The 19,016-nt window shown below is 60.1% G+C and overlaps 4 protein-coding genes across 4 annotated transcripts in view; 3 read left to right on the top strand and 1 right to left on the bottom strand.

The window, feature by feature from the left end:
* Window positions 1-601, top strand: part of LOC103212103 (D-box binding PAR bZIP transcription factor) — a 7,538-nt gene extending 6,937 nt beyond the window's left edge. Inside the window, exon 4 of the mRNA XM_007958100.2 lies at window positions 386-601. Coding sequence (XP_007956291.1) covers window positions 386-601 — 216 coding nt within the window. The remainder of the gene's footprint in view (window positions 1-385) is intronic.
* A 1,075-nt stretch (window positions 602-1,676) lies between these two features.
* On the bottom strand, window positions 1,677-8,954 carry SPHK2 (sphingosine kinase 2). Its single transcript, XM_042783307.1, has 6 exons — window positions 8,916-8,954; window positions 4,975-5,446; window positions 4,088-4,237; window positions 3,501-3,595; window positions 3,294-3,409; window positions 1,677-2,760 (listed from the first exon to the last, which is right to left on the bottom strand). Exons 1-6 carry the CDS (start codon window positions 8,952-8,954, stop codon window positions 1,677-1,679), a joined length of 1,956 nt encoding a protein of 651 aa, XP_042639241.1.
* A 1,406-nt stretch (window positions 8,955-10,360) lies between these two features.
* RPL18 (ribosomal protein L18) lies at window positions 10,361-14,473 on the top strand. Its single transcript, XM_042783306.1, has 8 exons — window positions 10,361-10,458; window positions 11,091-11,178; window positions 11,855-11,995; window positions 12,361-12,468; window positions 12,948-13,046; window positions 13,627-13,750; window positions 13,957-14,026; window positions 14,398-14,473. Exons 1-8 carry the CDS (start codon window positions 10,361-10,363, stop codon window positions 14,471-14,473), a joined length of 804 nt encoding a protein of 267 aa, XP_042639240.1.
* Window positions 14,474-16,329: 1,856 nt separating this feature from the next.
* Window positions 16,330-19,016, top strand: part of FAM83E (family with sequence similarity 83 member E) — a 21,425-nt gene continuing 18,738 nt past the window's right edge. Inside the window, exon 1 of the mRNA XM_007958113.1 lies at window positions 16,330-16,800. Coding sequence (XP_007956304.1) covers window positions 16,330-16,800 — 471 coding nt within the window. The remainder of the gene's footprint in view (window positions 16,801-19,016) is intronic.

The following is a 19,016-nucleotide window of genomic DNA, read 5'->3' as shown; positions in this document are numbered from 1 at the left end:
TAGGTACGGGCATAGGGCAGTGCTTTTCACTGAGAAGCACTCAGACACTTAAGGCCTTGTTGCTAGGGTTCCTGCACCCTTAGCAACCAGCAGGCCCTTTCTCAGGAGGGGAGGGCTGAGTCGGCTTTGCGCAGTGGTAACTTGAAACGCGGTTGCCTGAAGAGGGGGATATCTCGTGCCTCAGCTGTTGCTAGGGGCTGGTTCTCCTTAGTGACCAGGGCCCCACAGGGTAGACCCTTGGGTATCCTTTACGGCCACAATCCCTAGGGGTCTTTTTAAATGTCCCCTGGGTCTTGAAGGCACAGCAAGCCCGGCCACTCTTCCCTTCCTTCCTCCATGGGGCGTGGGCTCGTCTGGACCTTAGCGCTCTCTCCCCCACCCCCAGGACGAGAAGTATTGGAGCCGGCGGTACAAGAACAACGAGGCGGCCAAGCGGTCCCGCGATGCCCGGCGGCTCAAAGAGAACCAGATCTCGGTGCGGGCGGCCTTCCTGGAGAAGGAGAACGCCCTTTTGCGGCAGGAGGTGGTGGCTGTACGCCAGGAGCTGTCCCACTACCGCGCCGTGCTGTCTCGCTACCAGGCCCAGCACGGGGCCCTGTGAGGCCACCGCCCCCCACCCGGCGGCGCTCTCCTCCGCCTGGCTCAGACTTGCGCCCTGACGCCCTCCTTCCTCCCCCCCCCCGTGGCCCACGGGCCGGCCAGCTGGGTGCCCCAGGGACGTGACAATGTAGATAAATACATTTATATTTTTAAGAAAAAGCGAGCCTCCCCCCTCCCTCGTGGGGGCGGGGAGGGTGCTGTGTGTGCGCCCCCGGCCCGCCGGGGACCCCAGCCTCCCACTGCCTCCGTTAACACGATCCTGAATAAATCTTGAGAACTCCGGACCAGCTGTTGTGGAGGCAGCTCCCTGGCCCCGGTGCAAGGCCAGTGGGTCAGTAGCCGCAGGCCGTGGGCAGTGCGCCACAAAAGACAGGAACGGCTCCATAGGCTCGAACCTTCCCACGGGCTGCCAGACGGAGGAAGGGGCGAGGGTTTGAGAGGATTGAAGCGATCGCCTTTATTGCATAGACCTTTTCAATTCAATTGCTTTGAAGACTGGGGACACACGAGAGACGACACTGAAGACAGGGGGAGAGAACTTCCCCGCCCCACCTGCGAGGGAAGGAATATTAGTGCAAATAGGAACGCGGGCCCCGGGGAACCTGCCCCTCCTGGGCTGATTGGCCGGTTAAGTGAAGGCGCCGGTCCTGACTAGCCAATTAAGGCCTCCCCCCAGCCCGTATATTCCGGGTCCCGTCATTGGACGAAGACTTAGCTAGGCTCCACCCTCAGCTGACCTGGCCGCCTACGAGCGGGAAGCGGGGGAAGACCGGGAAGCCTGGATTGAGCCACGCCCCCTAGGCGCGATTGGAGCGCAGACGCCAGGCCTCGCCCTCGTTGCTCAGGCACTACTCTCGGGACGCACCCGTTTTATCTGCAACCTTCAAGGCCGCCTCAGCATTCAGGCCACCTTCCAGCTTCGTGTCTGGTCCTCTGGGAGCGGGTGCAATCCTGAGACAAGGCCAGGCCCCGGCACTTGGGGCCTCCGCCATTAACTCCAGCAGCTAGACCACGCCCCCAGTTCAGGCTCCACCCATTGGAATGTATGCCCCGCCATAGGCGGGCTCTCTGCGGGCTCAGGGCACCCGGCCAGGCGGCCCAGTGAGGAGCGTACCAAGGCCCGGGTGCACCTGTGCCTGCATCGGGCCGTACTCTACCTGCTCGCCATCCACCGTGAGCACGCCGCGAGGCGTGAGCGGCTCAAGGCGGAAAGCATGGGCTGTGGCATAGCCCAGCTGGGGACACCCCAGGCCGAAGTGGGTACCATGCTCCATAGCCAAGAAAAGGCGCAACAGGGTGGCCCTCGAGATGCCGCCCCGCACCCAGCACAGGTGCACCAGGCCGTCGTCAAAGCGAGCATGAGGGACTGCCACCAGGTCAGCACCCAGGTGGCTGGGTGAAAGAGCCAACATGAGCACAAAGTCTTCCTCCATGGTCACCCAGCCCGGGGGCAGCGGGGCACCCAGAGGAGGCAGCAGGTGGTCAGGTGGGCCACAGGTGGAGGCAGAGGCCGGGATGTCACCGGGAGAAGGCGGGAGCCCACAGTGTGCTGGCCTCTCTGGGGGCCCCGTGGGGAGGGGAGAGGGGACGGCTGCTTGCGGGGAGCTGGGGAGCGGGGGCAGCAGTGGGTCTGGGGACAGCGGGGCATCTCCAGCCCCACCCCAATCCCCGGCCAACTCTGGGCCGCCGCCGTTGAGTGACAGAAAGGGCAGAGGTTCGGGTGAACCAGGGGAGGCCAGGGTGGGCTGGGGGAGGGGCAGGGGCAGGTCGGACACTGAGCGGTGCAGAGGCGAGTGGGTCACGGGCGGGGCTGGCTCTGGGGCCAGGGTCAGCTCCGACTTGGCCCGGGGCAGGCCGTGGGCGGGCGGGGGCGAGGCGGGTTCCCCGGTGGCCGGGAGGTAGGAGAGCCGCCCTCGGTAGGTGTGCAGCGTGGCGAGGCCCAGCACTGTGCCCAGAGTGAAGCGGGCGCTGCCCAGGGCCCTGAAGCGCTCACTCTGGATGTCCACGTCGGACACGAAGCCCCAGGCCACGGACAGGAAGGAGAAACAGCGGGAGCCGGAAGCCAGCGTCACAGAGAGCAGGTCCAGTGGGTGGCTGCCACCCCGGCAGAGCAGCAGCGAGCAGTTAAGCAGAAGGTCGAGGCCCAGGGCTGGTGCAAACCTTCGGGCCCGAGGGTGACACGCGGGGGGGGTGGAGAGCAAACGGGGGTGAGTCAGAGCCACGGAGTGCAGGCCGAGCGGGCGGAAGCGGGGCAGGGAGCAGAGGGCCAGACACCAGGGCGGGTCCCTGCAGGTGGACCGGTCTTACAGGCCAAGTTCCTGGTTATTCCTTCATTCAGTAAGCATCCACTGAGTGCCTACTGTGTGCCAGGCATTAGGGATACAGCTGGGAGGAAAAGAGACCCAGTACAGGGACGGGGGGCTCCGAACAGGCCGAGGGAAGAAGTGGGGGCAGGTGCCGTTGGATGCCTTCAATTCCGTTCTGACCCAGCGACCCCACGGGACAGAGTAGAACTGCCTCGGGAGGTTTTCTGGGAGCCGGAACCGCTGGGTGAATTCAAGCAGACAGGCTTGGTTAACTGTCACCCCACTAGGGCGGCTGTCCTGGTCCTTACTCCCCAGGGTGGGGCCGTCCCTCCCCATGTGCTCAGCTTCGAGATGCAGCAGGTACCCCGGCTCAGGGGCCTGACCTACCCCCCGTGCAGGTTCACGGCGCCCGCCAGCGCGTTGCCCGAGCCGCAGGGGAGGATGCCCACGGGCATCCTCACTGCCTCCTCCCAGTCGGGGCGATCGAGGAGCCCGTTCAGCACCTGCAGAGTGGGAGACCAGCCGCCTGGGTCCTGGGCCCAGCCGTCAGGGTCTCTGAGGGGACGGGCAAGCGACAGGGTGCCTCTGCCCTACCTCATAGAGCAGCCCGTCTCCCGAGACCGTGATGATGCCGTCCCACTCGCTCAGGCTCAGCGCCTGGACCAGCTCCCGGGCGTGGTTTGGCCGCTCTGATGGGGGAAGCCGGCAGGTGAGGCTCTTCCACCCCCACCCACCTCGCTGCTCCACCAGGTCTCTGCAGTCCTGCCACCCCCACTGTTTCTCCAACACCCATGGGCCCCCCCACTGTTGCTCTAATACCCACGAGACCCCATCACTGCTCCCCCAGAATCCATTCCCCCCACTTCGTCAAGCCTCAGGACTCTCCCTGACTACTCTCTGAGGACTCAGATGACCTCTCCGCTGCTGCCCCCGAATTCAGTGTCCCCCCCTACTGCTCCTCAAATACCTAGGAGATCTCCTAGGACCAAGGAGCCCCCTACAGCCCCCCCCCCCATTACTCCTCCAGGACCCAGAACACCACCTACTGCTTCCCCAGGACCCAGGAGGCCTGTTCCCCTTACTTCTTTCCTAGGGCCCAGGAGTCCCACCCCTGCCTCCGGCCCTTCCTCCTTCAGACCCAGGCTGTGCCCTTCCCCTGTCCTGCCTGCCACAGCCCTTACCTGTCTGCATGAGGTTGAAGGACAGCCCAGCTTCTGAGATCATAGGCAACACGTGGTTCTTACACCACTGCCAGGCCAGGCCCCGCCCCCCAAAGGGGTTGACCAATAAAAGCAAACGGGGCGGACGGGGCAGCAGGTCAGGGGTGATATCTGCAGAGAGAAGGGGGTGTGTAGAGGCCAGAAGTGGAAGACTGGCACCCACAGCCTTCTGGAAGTTGTAGTTTTTCCCTCCCGGCCTGAGCTCACGTGGCCAGGCTCAGGTGTGCAGCCCTACCGACCTGGCCCAGGTGCTGGAACAAAGGGAAGGCTCAGGTGTCCAATCCCTGGGCCCTTAAGCTCCTTCCTTACCGCGATGCCAGGCCCCCAGGAGCAGGTTTCCGCACTATGCCAGGCCCCCCTCCCTGTCTCCATCCCTTGAGGCTCTGGGGGGACGGGGGTTGGCCTTGCTGACTCACTGAGGACCCCAGGCAGGAGCAGGGGCCACCTCCAGGCCCACTACAGTACCAGCCACCCTGGGTGGGGCTGCCCTGACCCTTCTAGCGGCCTCTGACTCATTTGTGCTTGAGACCATGGATGGAGGGAGGGGCCGCAAGTCAGCTCTCCACCAACATGCTCACCGGAGCCCACCCCACGTGTGCAGAGTGGAACAGCTTCCAAGGCTTTCAAGGCTGTGACCTTACGGAACCAGGTCACCAGGCCCATCCTCCCAGGAACCTCTAGATGGGTTTGAACCCCCAACCTTTCAGCTAGTAGGACCAGCCGGGGCCTCCCCTTTGTTTCCTCGGTGGTTTCTCTGTGTCACTTATTCAGCAGGGACCCGGCGAGAGACTCCCACAGACAGGAACAGAAAAAGACAATGCTGGGAGAGAGCGGGGGCCCCGTCTCACCGCCATCCCCAGGCAGTGGCAGCCCACGGAGCAGGCATGTGAGCGTGACCGCCCAGCGATGGGCCTCGGTGCGGTTCTCCTCGTAGGTGGCTGCCCCGTCGGCCCGGAAGGTGCGCGTGGCTCTGCGCCGGGCCCCGCGCCGGCCCTGCGGGTAGGTGTAGACGCAGAAGTAGGCTGCAGAGTCCAGTGGGCTGCGGCTGCGTAGGGTGCAGCAGCCTGAGACCTCGGCCAGCGGGACCAGGCCGCCCCGGGGCCGGGCTTCAGGCTTGGGACGCAGTCGCTGGATGTACAGGGCCTGCGGCGTGAGCGTGAGGGCGAAGCGGGGGCCACGGGCCGGGTAGGAGCCGAACTCCCCGTGCAGGAGTGGGGTGCTGGCGGCCAGTTGTGGTAATGGCGGGGCCATGGCTTTGACCCTGTCCAAGGGACTCCCAGGCCCAGGGCCCTGGCTCCGGGTCAGCTCTGGGTCTGGCCTCTGTGGGGAGGGAAGAGGGCAGGGTCAGAGTCGAGGAGCCCCCAGGGTGTGAGGAGGGAAGGAGAAAGGGAGAGACGGGGCCTGTGGACAGGAGACAACGAGGGCACTGACAGGTGAGACAGCACCAGAGACGGACAGACCCAGACAGGTGTGGGGAGACCCTGAGGACACAAGGCCCAGAGACCCAGGCATGCAAGCAGTCATTCACTTATGCCCCAGATAACCACTCAGTACCCTCAACGTGCCAGTCACGATGCCAGGCCTGGCAGACACAGGAGGAAACCACAGACAAAAATTCCTGCTCTCGTGGAGTTTCTGTTCTATGCGGATGGCAGGACAACAAGATCAAGAAGGGAGACCTACGGCGTGTTGGATGAGGGTGAAGGTTTTGGGGGACAATAAGGCACGGGTAGGGGATTGGGAGTGGGGGGACGCACAGAAAAACACATGCTGTGTCAGAAACACACTCACACACCCAGAGGTGGAGAGTAACGAGCAGGAGAGAAACTCGGACACAGAAGAGGAAGCTCTGAGAGCCACAGAGACAAGGAGAGGGCAACGTGCGTCCATGAGGCGAGCCGCGAAGGCTGGCACAAACACAGGGAGGACTTAAGAGTTCAGGGACTCCCGGAGGCCCTCCAAGGGTCAGGAAGACATCAGGGAAGAGTTAGAAGAAAGAGACAAGAAAGGGGAGGCGAGAGGCAGGCGGCGTGGACAAGGAGAAACGGAGAAGGGCTGCAACACTGAGGGATTTGGCCCAGACAGTGCTAAGGGCTACATGCAGGCACCTTTGAGGGGCAGGGGCCGAGAGAGTTGGCCCCTGGGCACTGACCTGGGTGTGTGGCCGCCTGCTCTCCAGGGAGGGGGTGGCAGCTGGGACTGAGGTCCCCTCCCCACAAGCCCTGCCCTGCCCTCTGCCCCGACCTCCTCCTCCCAGCTCACCTTTGTTCCCCACTGCCCCGCCCAGCCACCCCCTGGGCGAGCCGCACCTTCTCGCACCTTCTCGGGGCCCAAAGCTGCCCCAGACACACCCCCATCCGAGGACATAACCTCAGGGACAGCTGCACAAGCCCAGGGTGCCTGCCACCGCCCCCGACTGCACCCACCCCCTTCTGGGAGCCTTGAGACAGGCTCCGGCGCAAACCCTAGATGTAGTTCCGGGCCTGGGTCTCTGTTCTCAGAGTACCCCACTCTCTGGCCTGATCCTCATTCCCCCCCTTCTTCCTCAGCTACCCCATATGTGGGTCTGGGTCTTCATCCGTAGGTTCCTCGGCCCACAAGCCTGGGTCTCCGTCCCTGGGTCTCCATCCCCATCCCCCGCCCCTCTGCCCCCCCCCCCCAGATCCCTCAGCCCGGTCCTGTAACTCCATCTCCATCCCCCATCCCCGGTACCCCAGTCCCGGGTCTGCGTCTCCGTTCCTCTGGGTCCCTCAGTAACCCCGACTCGGGCCCGTGCCCCGACCCCCGCACCCTCTTCACATGCCAGGTCCTCCTCCAGGCGGCCCCCTCAAGTCAGCACCAACCACCCCCATCAGACCTAGGGGTGGGGGGGAGGGTGTGCTCGGCTCAGCCAATCGCCCAGCGGCCGGCCTAAGTCGAGCCAATGAGGGCGCGCGGGGGCGGGGCCAACTGACTCGCGAGTTTGGCGCAGGGGCTGGCCGCGGGAGAGCAGGAGAACCGGGTGGGGCGCCGCGCATGGCGAGACCAGCCGCCATCGTAGGTGAGGGCAAATGCGCTGTAGAGAGGGCGTCACAGAGCCTTAGCCACTCCCAATGCCGCCATCTTTGTCGAGGGCACGTATGGCTGTGAGCTTTTACGAAAAGGGGCATGGGGGAGGAACCCGTCAGGGATATGGTAACAAAAGTACACACACATGCAATGGCGTAGTAAAACAGAGATGCAGGGAGGCATGAACCCAGAGAAGCAGAAAAAAACAGACGAGAAACATCTCCAGTTCAGACAGTTACAGAGAGACCCTGAGTCAGAGAAAAACAGATACAGAGAGGCAAGGCTAGCAAGAGTGCGAAAGAGCAATGCAAGGACGCAGAGGGTCCGGGAAATGATGGACACTCCTGGAATAACAGGCAGGAGAGGCTCATTAATTGGAGCTTTGGTGGTGTAGTGCCTAAGGCATTTGACGGCTAACCAGAAGGTTGGCAGTTCAAACCCACTAGCCATCCCTCAGAAGGAAGTTTGGGCAATCCACTTCCGTAAAGAATTATTGCCTCAGAAACCCAAACGGGATCGCTGTGAGTTGGAATCGACTTGATGGCAGTGAGTTTGGTTTGGTTTTTACCTTGGGCTTAAACCAGAGTGTACGTAGCATGAGATAATCATGTTCCCAGTGGATGACCCGAGGCCTTGTTTGTCTAGACAGAGATACAGGGGAGAGGTAGGGAGAGAGACTTGCAGCAGGTAGGGAAGGGCTTGGGAGGAGCATGCTGGCAGCATAGAAGCTGAAAGGGACTGAGACCAAGAGAGACAGAGAGCAAAGATGTTGACAGAAAGACACACAGGCAAAAGCAAGCCGGGGCAGAAAGGAATAAGGTAAGGCTGTATCAGGAGACTTAGAAGCAGAACTGCAGAGAGATGGGGACAGAGCACGCTAGAAAGAGACAAGTGGAAGAAGTAGTTCATTTCTTGCTGAACCATGTACTTTGCATCCAATCCAGAGTAGCAACTACCACCACCACCATCAGTTGCCACGGAGTCCATTCTGACTCAAGGCGGCCCCGTGGGTATCAGAGAACTGTGCTCCACAGGGGTTTGAGTGGCTGTGATCTTTCAGAAGTAGATTGCCAGCCCTTTCTTCCGAGACGTTCTCTGGGTGGGTGTGAACCGCCAACATTTCACTTAGGAATCGAGTGTGTTCACCATGTAGCCGCCCAGGGAGTCCTTCAGAGTAGCAAGAGCACCAGATAATACGTGCCAAGGAAGGCCCCAAGGACAGATAGAAACCAGCAGGATGGTGAGCCAGAGGGGCACGGCGTCAGCGCCTGGGACCCCAGGAAAGAGAAAGGCAGAGCCGCTGGCCCAAGAAGCTAAGACTCAGAGAGAACAGAGAGAAGGAGTGGGAAAAGGAAGCAGAGATGAGTTCGGAAAAGTGGAAGGTCAGCCAAAAAAGGGAAGGCCCTCAACGAGATGGATTGACACAGTGACTGCCAAGATGGGCTCAGGGACAGCAAGGCTTGTGAGGTGGCATAGCACCAGGCAGTGTTTCGTTCTGTTGTATACGGGGCCGCGATGAGTCAGAACCAACTCGACGGACCTATCGACAAGAGGCCCCTCACACAGACTCACTGGGTGACCTCAGGGAACTCCCTGGCTTCTCTGAGCCCCAGCCGCCCTCCTTGTGAAATGGCAAGAAGGCATGTGCCACCTGCCTGCAGAGAAGGTCCGAGATGGAAGGGCCTTGGGTGATGCGTCCCACACTGTGGCAATCTCAGCTTCCAGATAGATGAGCCCTTACCTGGTCCCGCTGCTCCGCTGCTTCGAGGCGTCCATTCATCTGCCCGCCCTCTGTTCCCTACGTCACCACCACCCAGGCTCTGGATCTGAAGCCGCAGCAGCGAGAGCAAGGAGTCAGGCCCCACCATCCAGGTCTGGCTTTAGGCTCTGCAGAGGAGAGGGACAGTGAATAGGCGAATTGAGGACAAACTTTGGGGCAGGGCTCACTGAGTAAATAGGAAAGATGAAACATAGCAGTCTCATTACTGCCCGGCCAGTCCATCTGGTCACACTCAGTCTGAGCTCAAAGCGCAGCACCCTGTTAGCACTTTTATTAACTCGAGATCCCAGAAACCACCTGCTGGGGCAAGCTTATCATCATCTCCATTTTGCAGATCAAGAAAATAAAGCACAGAGTGTTTAAGTGACTTAACCAAGATCACACAAAAAGCGAGAGCCAGGATTTCGGACTGGTTGTGGGTGCAAGGCACTATCACACACCTCCCGTCTTTTCTTTACTGATGTCCATTTTCCATTCTCCCACCATTACAAGCACATGTCAGCCCCCACTCCATCTGTCTTCCTCTCCCGGTCTCCCCCACTTTCTGGATTTTTTTTTTTTTTTACTGGTTCCCCATTCCCCCACCAACCAAAGTATCAGTGCGTTTCCTCTGCCCTCCAGTACCATGCATATCCCTCGCACCAACCCTCCCCGGCCAGTTGAAGCTCTTTGGCTGGGAGGCTGAGAGTGGTCAAGAAACGACCATCTGGGGGCGACGGGGAGCGGGGGAGGAAGGGGGACTGAAAAGATGAAAATACAGAATGTTACAGACTAGAAAAAACCACTGCCGTCAAGTCGGACCCCACTCATAGCGACCCCTCCGAGGGGTTTCCGAGGCGGTATCACTACCGAAGTAGATTGTCCAACCTTCCTTCCGAGCTGCGGCTGGTGGATTTGAACCACTAGCCTTCTGGTTAACAGACAAGTGCCTTAGGCACTAGCAAGTCGGGTTAGGCCTCAAGTAAGACTTCCTGACCTGCGGCCGCGCTTGAGGTGCAGCGCGAGATAGAGCGGAGCTGAGATATGTCAGGAAACATCCCAAACTTAGGGTCAGAGGTCTCCCAAGGCCGGAACTAGCTCCACCAGCCCCGCCTCCTCACCTCCAGTACTGGCCCGTTGAGTCCTCCAAGAGCCAGCGAGAAGCCGCCGGTGTTGGGCCAGAGCGTCACCGCGCGACGCGTCCTCCTAGCTCCGCGCAACATCTCTTTCGCTCCCAGAGCCTTTTCTTCCGGAAGAGTATCGAGAGGGTCTAGTGAGGGCCAGAGAGGCCTTCGACGTGCTGGCCCTTCCTTCTGCGACGTCGCGCTTGTTCCTCTTTGGTTGTTACTCCGTCCTATTCCGGACTGGCGCATTTAGACAATCGACCACAAAGAGGCTGGGTTGTGGTAGAGTGTCGCGTCGCGCTCATGTGGCGTCACGCGGCGCCACTTGCTCAAGGCTTTCCCCGCCCACGCCGTAGCTGTTCCTTCTTTCCGGACCTGGCTGAGCTGGAGGCGCCATCATGGTGAGCGCGTCTCCCGGCGTTCAGGACTCGGCTATCCGCCGCCATCTGCCGTGATCTCGGGTCGCGGGCCTGTTGGAGGGGGGCAGGGGTGCCAGGGATGTCTGAAGGAGGCGACTCCTGAGGCGAGGGAGGCGACTTTGGGGATCTGGGGACCTGGAATCGCTAAGGGTCACGTCAGCCTGCCGTCCCTACTGCATCCCTTTAATTAACGTACCCGTGAATAGCTGACCAGACTGATATACAGAGAGTCGAAGTCGCATGATTGAGGTCACGAGACCACGAAGTGGCGGAACTGGGATTCGGACCCAGGCGTTGCCCCGGGAAAACTGGCTGTATCCCGACCTGTCACTTAGACCAGAGTGGAATTGAGTTTTCTCAGGAGTTGAGCGCCAAGTGCCCAGGCTCTGGGACCGGGCAGGTTTCCGTTGGATCCTCGGCCCCCTGGCCCTTTTGTGATCTTGGGTAGGATCTTGCATTCTGGGCGTGTACCTCGGTTTCTCCATCCATTTAGCGGGGACACGGTCGTTCTTTCTGACGGGTTTGTGGGTTTTGGAAGCAGTAACTCATGGGAAGTGCGCATCGGCCGTGAAGCCAGTGCTGTTCCCACCTGAGGCTCTCTTCCCCATCGTTAGCACGATCTTGGAAGCCTCCGCGATCCAGAAAAGCGGGCAGAGGTTGGAGCGGAAGCTGTGGGCTTTCCTGGGCTCTGGACTGCGGATCGTAACAGCCGCTACCTCGTAGGATGGTTGGATTCAAGAACAGACCTTAAGAAAGGTCTAGTGTAGTTTGCTGCAGAGGAAGCTGTCAAAGTTCACGGTCGCTGTTACTGAGGGTCAGCTTTAGTTTTGAATGTTTTTGGTCACTTTCCAGGTTTCTCAGTGACAGTTTTAGGGATTTAAGTCATATAATGGTGATGGGAAATACAGCTTCTAAAGAGTTGATTGTTTTTTCACTGGGGCCATACAGCTCCTGTTGACTGTTGACAGTCTGTGCTGAAAGGGTCTGCAAGGAGCCCTGGTGGTGAGTGCAGTTTGCCGCCAAGTGCTGCAACTGCACTTGGCTGCAAACTGAGAGATCAGCATTTGAGCCTCTCAGCCACTCTGTGGAAGAGAAATGTGGCTGGCTGCTTCTGTAAAGATTGAGCGTCTTAGAAACCCAATGGGGCGGTTTTGCTGGGTCCTTCAGCGTTCCTAGGAGACAAAATCGACTGGGTGACATTGGGCTTGGTTAGCATTTAAAGGCTTTGCATGTAGATTTGTCCCCTTTTGTAAGTTGTCACCTGAGCCACAAAGGTTTTTAAGTGACTCAACAAGAGGTTTCCCATTGGAAGGAGTGGAGGTGGGATTTGAGGTGTCGTGTCCAGAGACCTGGGCCCTTGCTCCATCTTGGTTGCCAGGTGAGTGACCTGTCAGCCCAGAGTCGGAAGTATGGTCTCCCTTCACCCCCACAGGGAGTGGACATCCGCCACAACAAGGACCGAAAGGTTCGACGCAAGGAGCCCAAAAGCCAGGACATCTACCTGCGGCTGTTGGTTAAGGTGAGGCCGGGGCCTGAGTCCCAGGGCTGAGCCACCCCAGAGCTGTGACTTCGAGTGTCTCTGGTCCAGTGTAGGTAGCGGTCTCCTTCCAGGCCTGCAGGATGGGCTCCCACCTCTGGTTCTACCCCTGCGCCCAGAGCTTCCCGGGGGTTCACGTTGTATTCTGCTGGGTGGGATGAAGGGTGTTTCTGGGTCCCTGGCCAGGAGGGACCTGTACCAACTCTGCCCCTTGGGCTTCGCGGAATTTGGGGAAAGCTCAGACGCGTACAGACGGCCGTGGAAACCCTCGCGGCCTGGGTTGTCAATAACTCATCTTTGACAAGTGGACGGGGTGTCTGCTCATGCCTCGCTGCCCTTGGCTCCAGCTCTACAGGTTCCTGGCCAGACGGACCAACTCCACGTTCAACCAGGTCGTGCTCAAGAGGCTGTTCATGAGCCGCACCAACAGGCCGCCCCTGTCGCTCTCTCGGATGGTGAGGGGGCTCTGGGAGGGCTGGGGGCAGGGGCCCGTGGGTTGGCCCCTCTGTCGTGCCCGGCACTGGCTGCAGAGGAACGGCCTCGGCCAGCTGGCCGGGCCTCGTTCTCCCCGCCTGGGAGGTGCGTCCTGGGGCTCCCGAGTCGTACAGAAGCACTCTGCGGGCACATCTGGCGAATGTGCCAGGCTCCTACGTCCTCTGCACGTTTCCCCAAGCTGGCCTCTCAGGGGGCGTGCGTGGGCGGGCTTTGCTTTGCCAGGGCCCACCCCAAGCTGGCCTCTCAGGGGGCGTGCGTGGGCGGGCTTTGCTTTGCCAGGGCCCACCCCAAGCTGGCCTTTCAGGGGGCGTGCGTGGGCGGGCTTTGCTTTGCCAGGGCCCACCCCATCCTGGGCGCTGGGCTGCCGGAAGGGGGGGGGGACCTGCCTTTAGACGCCAGGAGGGACTGATGGGTGCATCCTCTCCCCTCCTTCCCCCAGATTCGGAAGATGAAGCTTCCTGGACGGGAAAACAAGACGGCTGTGGTCGTAGGGACCATAACAGACGATGTGCGGGTTCAGGAGGTGCCCAAGCTGAAGGTGGGCCCCCCCCCCCCCGTGGTGCACAGTGGGGGGTGGGGTCTGGAGCACTGACCCCGGGCGCAGGTAGGCAGACCAGCCCGGACCCTTGCTCTTCGCGGTGTCATCAGACCCAGGATGTGTCCTCGGTCTCAGTCAGGCAGAGGAGGGCAGCATCTATGGAGGCCTGAACCGTGGTGGTCGTTGGTGGCACACCCAGTCTGTTGGTGGTCAGCGACCCCTGGGCGAGCGCTTTCCAGGCCTCAGTTTTCTTGTCCTCAAATCAGAACAGCTGGGCTCAGATACGGGTCTCTGCCGTCCTGTCACCTCTAGACACGGTCTTTCATCTCTTTAAGCTTTGGCTTCCCAGCACCTGATAAAGTGGAGGGTGCTGGTACCAGCTCATAGGGTTGTGACGGTTTTAGGTGGCAAGAGTAGCCACTGTCAGGTCAGAACGACCCAGAGGCAACTGTTTGGCATATTAGTTACCCAGCGAGCAGTCAGGGTCCCTGCTTGCCAGGGTGGTGGATGGTGAGTCCCAGCAGCCCCCGGGACAGCACACAGGCGTCCCTGACCCCACCTGTCCTGTTCTCTCTCTCAGGTGTGTGCGCTGCGCGTGAGCAGCCGGGCCCGGAGTCGCATCCTCAAGGCCGGGGGCAAGATCCTCACCTTCGACCAGCTGGCCCTGGACTCCCCCAAGGGCTGTGGCACCGTCCTCCTCTCTGGTGAGTGACACTCAGCTGTCCTGCCTCACAGGCAGGAGGGAGTGTGAGAGCCAGAGGCCCTACTGTGAGCCAGGGGACTCCAGGAAGCTGGACCTCTGCTCCCCAGGCGGCCTTAGCCGGTCAGTGAAGAGTGGCTGAACCCCGCCCTGGGGGAGGCTGAGTGCTGCGTCCCCTGCCTGACCCACCCCTTCCTCCCTGTTCTCCAGGTCCACGCAAGGGCCGTGAGGTGTACAGGCATTTTGGCAAGGCCCCGGGAACCCCACACAGCCACACCAAGTGAGTACAGGCCTGCTCCCGTCACCCCACAGCCCAGCGCAGCCCTCTGCCCTGTGCCCAGGCCCGCCCTTGGGCCTCCTAGGGACTCCTTTCCACCTCCCCTCACCCACTTCATCCTTGGTAATCTGCTTGAAACTGCCCTTTGAGGCGTGGACCTCCCAGGAAGCAAGCTGCTGGAGCTAGCATCTGGCCTTCGGTGCCCGCTGCAGGCTGGCACTGTCTCCCCATTGGGCACCCTGACGTCTTAGTGTCCCCTGGCCCTTCTCAGGTCCAGTGAGGTGTGCTCCGATTGCCAGTGCCACCTCCCCCGCAGCCAGCAGCCCTCCGCTCTGGGTTTCTTTGTAAAACGGGCTCCCCTCTTCTCCCCACAGACCCTACGTCCGCTCCAAGGGCCGGAAGTTCGAGCGTGCCAGAGGCCGGCGTGCCAGCCGAGGCTACAAAAACTAGCCCCGGAGCCTGTACTGTTATTAAAAAGATTTTGGATGCCCAAGGCCCTTTGTGTGTGATTGGGGAGCAGGGAGGGGGCTGGGGCCTGCGGGAGAGAATGCCTTTGGTTTGGGGGTTGGACTCCCTGTGTCCTTGGAAACCAGCCCCTCCTGTGCGCAGGGAGAGCTCCCGATCCCAGGTGTTGCCTGAAGGCGCCCCCTGGTGGCCCGCGCGCGGCCTGCGTGTCTCGTGCTCCCTGGGCCTCGCGAGGCCCTTTTCGCAGCCCCCCCTGGCCGGAGCCCTGCCCCTCGGGAGCTAGGTGCTCACACACCTGCCAGGGCGGGTCGGCCACGCCCACTCTGGAAGGCTAGACTGTTGGTGCGGTGGGCGGGCCGAGGACCGGGAAGTGGACGGGGCGGGGCCGCGGTGGGGGAGGGGGCGCGTGGGAACAGGTGAGGTCCTGCCCCGGGACTTGGGAGCTGGGCCAGGAACCCCACAAGTGGAAGCTCTTCCGGGCTGGGAACCTCTCACCCTGAGCCCCAAGCCTCCGCTGGGGGCCTGCGCCGGCCCTCCCCCTCCTGTTTACTCAAGGGGCTGGGTTCCCCGGATCCCAGCTGAGGCTCAGATGAATGAGGCAGCTGCCCGGAAGAACCGCAGAAATCCAGGCAGGAGGTCTCCGCACCCGTCCGTCCTCCCATGTCGGGAAAGGCAAGAGACGGGGTCTGGGGGTGGAGAGCTGGAAGCAGGACCTTGGGGTGATGGACAGGGTGGGAGGAAGGACAGCCCTTGATTCCTTCTCTTTGCAGGACTCGTGCTGTGGCCTGAGGGAAGGCAGCTGCCGGGGTTGTGGGGATTGGAAGGCGCAGCCCCTTCCTCACAGGGGTTCACAGCCTAGGGGCTTGGTAAGGGGTTAGAAAGGGTGCCAGGACGAGGTGGAGACCGGTGGATGGTCAGCTGGTGGGACATACTGTGAAATCAGGGCTAGGGTCAGCTTAGCTCTGGACAGGAAGGAGCTCTGTGGCAGGAAGAATGGCCAGGGCCACTAGGCCCGTTGGTCCCCCTCCAACCTCTATGGCCTATCAAGTTCACGGATCCGCTCTGCGATGACAAGATCGTGTGTTCCGAGCTTCCCTCTCTCCTGGAACAGCCCAAGGGTGTTTGACGGCCTTTGCAGAGAGTGGGCTTCTCGACTGACGGGGAGACTGAGACTTGGTCCTAGCACCGGGGAAGGGTGATACCTCTGGGGCTGAGACAAGGTCCTGGGTGGCCAACCAATGGCAGGCAATGACTCCTAAGCAGTAATTGACTAGAGACACGGGTCGGGTGGTCAGCCAGCTGGATACCACAGAGACAGCCACACGGACACCAAGATTGTCAGATGCTACTAGTGCCTGCCAGACAGGCCAAGAGGAGGCCAGGAAGGGTCAGCCAGACTTGTTGGCCAGGAGCAAACAGGCCTTTCCCATAGTTTGAGTCTGACCCAGGCAGACAGACTTGCCTGGGGGTGGTTGGACAGCCAGCCATGCCTTCGGGTGGCCAGCCCACCTAGGGTGACACACCGAAGGGTCAGCCGGCCAGAAGGTGTCATGTGGTCACACTGAGTGGCCGGTTGATGGATGACCCAGTTGGAGACAGCATCAGGCGGTCAGTCTGAGGGCCCTTTGTGGGGTGAGGCAGACAGTGCGGCCAGACAGGTGGCAGGAGGGCTAGCCTGTAACAGTGTAGCTGAGGCCGGTGGGCCACTGGTCTGAGCAGCCCCAGATGCTGGGTGGTCCGCGGACACTTACGCCATTGGGTTGTCAGGACGCTGAGTAGGGCTGCCATCTATCTGATGGTCCGTCACCCAGAGACGGCCAAGCCTCACCCGAGCAGTCCAGATGGCGGCCTCCCAGCTAGCCGCCCTGGAAGACGCGGAGGTCGAAGGGCTGCCGGCAGCTGAGCCCAGCCTCCTGTACTCGGAGGCTGAGCGCCTGGCCCTGGAGGCCCTGCTGAGCAAAGGCGCTGAGGCCTTCGAAGCCTGTGTGCACCGTGAGAGGCTGCGGCCCTTCCTGAGCACAGACGAGGTCCGCGGCCTGGCAGCCGCGGCTGAGGACTGGACAGTAGCCACGCCGGCTGCCGGGGGGGGGGCGCAGGCAGCCACGGTCACTGCTAACGAAGCTGCTGCGGGCGCCAGCCTGACTTACTGGCCGGGTCGCTCAGAGGAGCCGACCCCTGTGCTGCGGCTGGGCTGGCCTGAGGACCCCTCCTGGAGGGGCATCACCCGGGCCCAGCTGTACACCCAGCCACCTGGCGAAGGCCACCCACCCCTGAAGGAGCTGGTGCGTCGGGAACTCCGGGACGCCTGCAAGGTGGGTGTCTCGGGGCCTGGGCTCTATTCTCCACCCCTAGCTCCCGGAACCCAGGCCGACGTGTTGCCTGGGGGTTTGGCATCCCCACTTATGCCCTCTTGGGACTGGGGAGCCCACACCCCTGCCTTCTAGGCCCCAAAGACCCACAGTCCCCGGATCCACAGCCCTGGACCTGGGAATCCATACCTCCCAGCCTGACTCAGGACCTGACATCCACACCCACTCAGATCAAGGGGTCCCCATTCCCGCTGCAAGACCAGGAGCCCTTAGGTATCTGTGGCCTTTGTACTTGACTATGACACCCCCTGGTCTCAGCATCCATTCCACCCCTCCTCTACTAGGCCAGATGTCTCCACCGTCCAAATAGGGAAGGCCCCAAGTGTCACTCTGCGGCCCCTAGACTGCTCTTTCTCTATTGAACTATCTTGATGTGAGCCACTTCCTTTGCTAAGAGCTTTGAGTGTGTCTAATCCTTGCTAAGAGTCCCTAAGAAGCTCTGGGGTGCAGTGATTAAAGCATTGGGCCACTAAGGGAAAGCCTGGCAGTTCAAACCCACCAGCTGTTCTGAGGGAGAAAGATGAGACAGTCGGCTTCCGTAATGATTGACAGCTTTGGAAACTCTGTGGTGCAGTTCTACTCTGTCCTCTAGGGGCGCTGTGGCTGCAGACTTGGTTTGGGCTTTGCTTCCTTAAAGATTGACAGCCCTGGAAACCCTATGGTGCAGTTCTCACTCTGTCCTCTAGGGGCGCTGTGAGCCGGAATCGCCTACAGAGCCGTGGTATTGGTTTTGTTTGAGGAGGCTCTGGGCCCCTGCAGTTAATGCACTTGGTTGCTAACCAAAAGATTAGGAGTTTGAGTCTACCCAGAGCTGCCTCAGAAGAAACACCTGGTGATCCACTTAGAAAGTCAGCCACTGAAAACCTTGCAGAGGACAGAGTTTATATCAGTGTTGGGAGAATAATTTGCAACGTGCGTGTGTAGAAGTTGTTGAATTGGCATGTGTTTTCTTGTGTGTATTTTCACCACAATTTTGAAAAAAAGAAAACCCTGTGGAGTGGAGTTGTATTCTGACACACCACGAGATCGCCATGAGTCAGAACCAACTTGATGGCAACTGTATTTTTTTTTTTTTTCATTGCAATTTGGGTGAAAGTTTACAGCACAAATTAATTTTCTGTACAGCAGTTCATACACATTTTGTCTCATGACATTGACTGCAGATCCCCACAATGGAACAGCTCTCTTCCCACTTCCTCCCTGTAGTTACCTCTTTCCTGTGTCCTTCCCTCCCATGCACTCCTGCCCCCTGAGCTGTCTCCCTGTGCAGACACTGATGGCCACTGGTTTTGAGAGCCCTACAAGGTTAAAGTGCCTGGCTGCTAACCAGGAGGTCGGCTGTTCGAACCCACCAGCCATTCCACAGGGGAAAGGTGTGGCAGTCTGTTTTGATAAAGATTGACAGCCTTGGAAACCCTGTGGGGCGGTTCTACTCTGTCCTTTAGGAGCCCTGGCAGTAGGAATCAACTCCACAGCGGTGGGTTTGGTTTAGACTTTACTTTTATAAAGATCGACAGCCTTGGAAACCCTATGGGGCGGTTCTACTCTGTCCTTTAGGGGCGCTGTGAGTTGAGCCAGCAGTGGGTTTGGTTTGGGTTGGGTATGAGGTAAGGGTTATTTGTATGCCCATTGAGGAAATGGGGAAACTGAGGCACGGGACAGTTAAGTCTCTAGACTGTAAGTGTCTGAGCAGGAATTGAAACCCAGGCTGTTGGGCTGTTGAGTCAGGGTTCATCCAACCAGTTGCTATCAAGTTGTTTCCAACTCCTGGTGACCCCCCACGCATCAGACGACAGCAGCACTGCACAGGGTTTCCAGGGGCTGAGTTTCAGATGTATGATGCCAGGCCTTTCTTCCAAGGGACCTCTGGTGGATTCGAACTGCCAACCTTTCATTAGAAGCCAAGCACCTTAATCATTTGTAGCACCTAGGGACCTCATCAGCCCTAGGGGTTGGCCTAAGGCAGTCACCTACCACACACAATGCTGTCGTTCGAGCTTGCCAGATAGCCGGGCCATCTCTTAAGGAGCTCTGGTAGGGTAGTGCCTAAGGCATTTGACTGCTAACCAGAAGGCTGGCGGTTCAAACCCACCAGCCACTCCTTGGAAGGAAGTTGATTGTGGATCTTCGACAACATATACTTCATTATCAGGTATTTT

The sequence above is a fragment of the Orycteropus afer genome, unplaced genomic scaffold (assembly GCF_000298275.1).
Source record: "Orycteropus afer afer isolate SDZICR_OR568_19922 unplaced genomic scaffold, OryAfe1.0 scaffold00854, whole genome shotgun sequence".
Classification (NCBI taxonomy): domain Eukaryota; kingdom Metazoa; phylum Chordata; class Mammalia; order Tubulidentata; family Orycteropodidae; genus Orycteropus; species Orycteropus afer.
Note: the sequence above shows the minus strand (reverse complement) of the source record. Positions and strands in the feature narration are given on the sequence as shown.

Coding starts and splice junctions, on each gene's coding strand:
- RPL18 (XM_042783306.1), top strand. CDS start 10,361: ATGTGGCGTCACGCGGCGCCACTTGCTCAAGGCTTTCCCCGCCCACGC. Junction 13,047..13,626: donor AGGAGGTGCCCAAGCTGAAG/GTGGGCCCCCCC, acceptor TCTCTCTCTCAG/GTGTGTGCGCTGCGCGTGAG. Junction 14,027..14,397: donor ACCCCACACAGCCACACCAA/GTGAGTACAGGC, acceptor TTCTCCCCACAG/ACCCTACGTCCGCTCCAAGG.
- SPHK2 (XM_042783307.1), bottom strand. CDS start 8,954: ATGAATGGACGCCTCGAAGCAGCGGAGCAGCGGGACCAG. Junction 4,238..4,974: donor GCCACTGCCTGGGGATGGCG/GTGAGACGGGGC, acceptor TTCTCTCTGCAG/ATATCACCCCTGACCTGCTG. Junction 2,761..3,293: donor GCCGTGAACCTGCACGGGGG/GTAGGTCAGGCC, acceptor TCGGGCCCGAAG/GTTTGCACCAGCCCTGGGCC.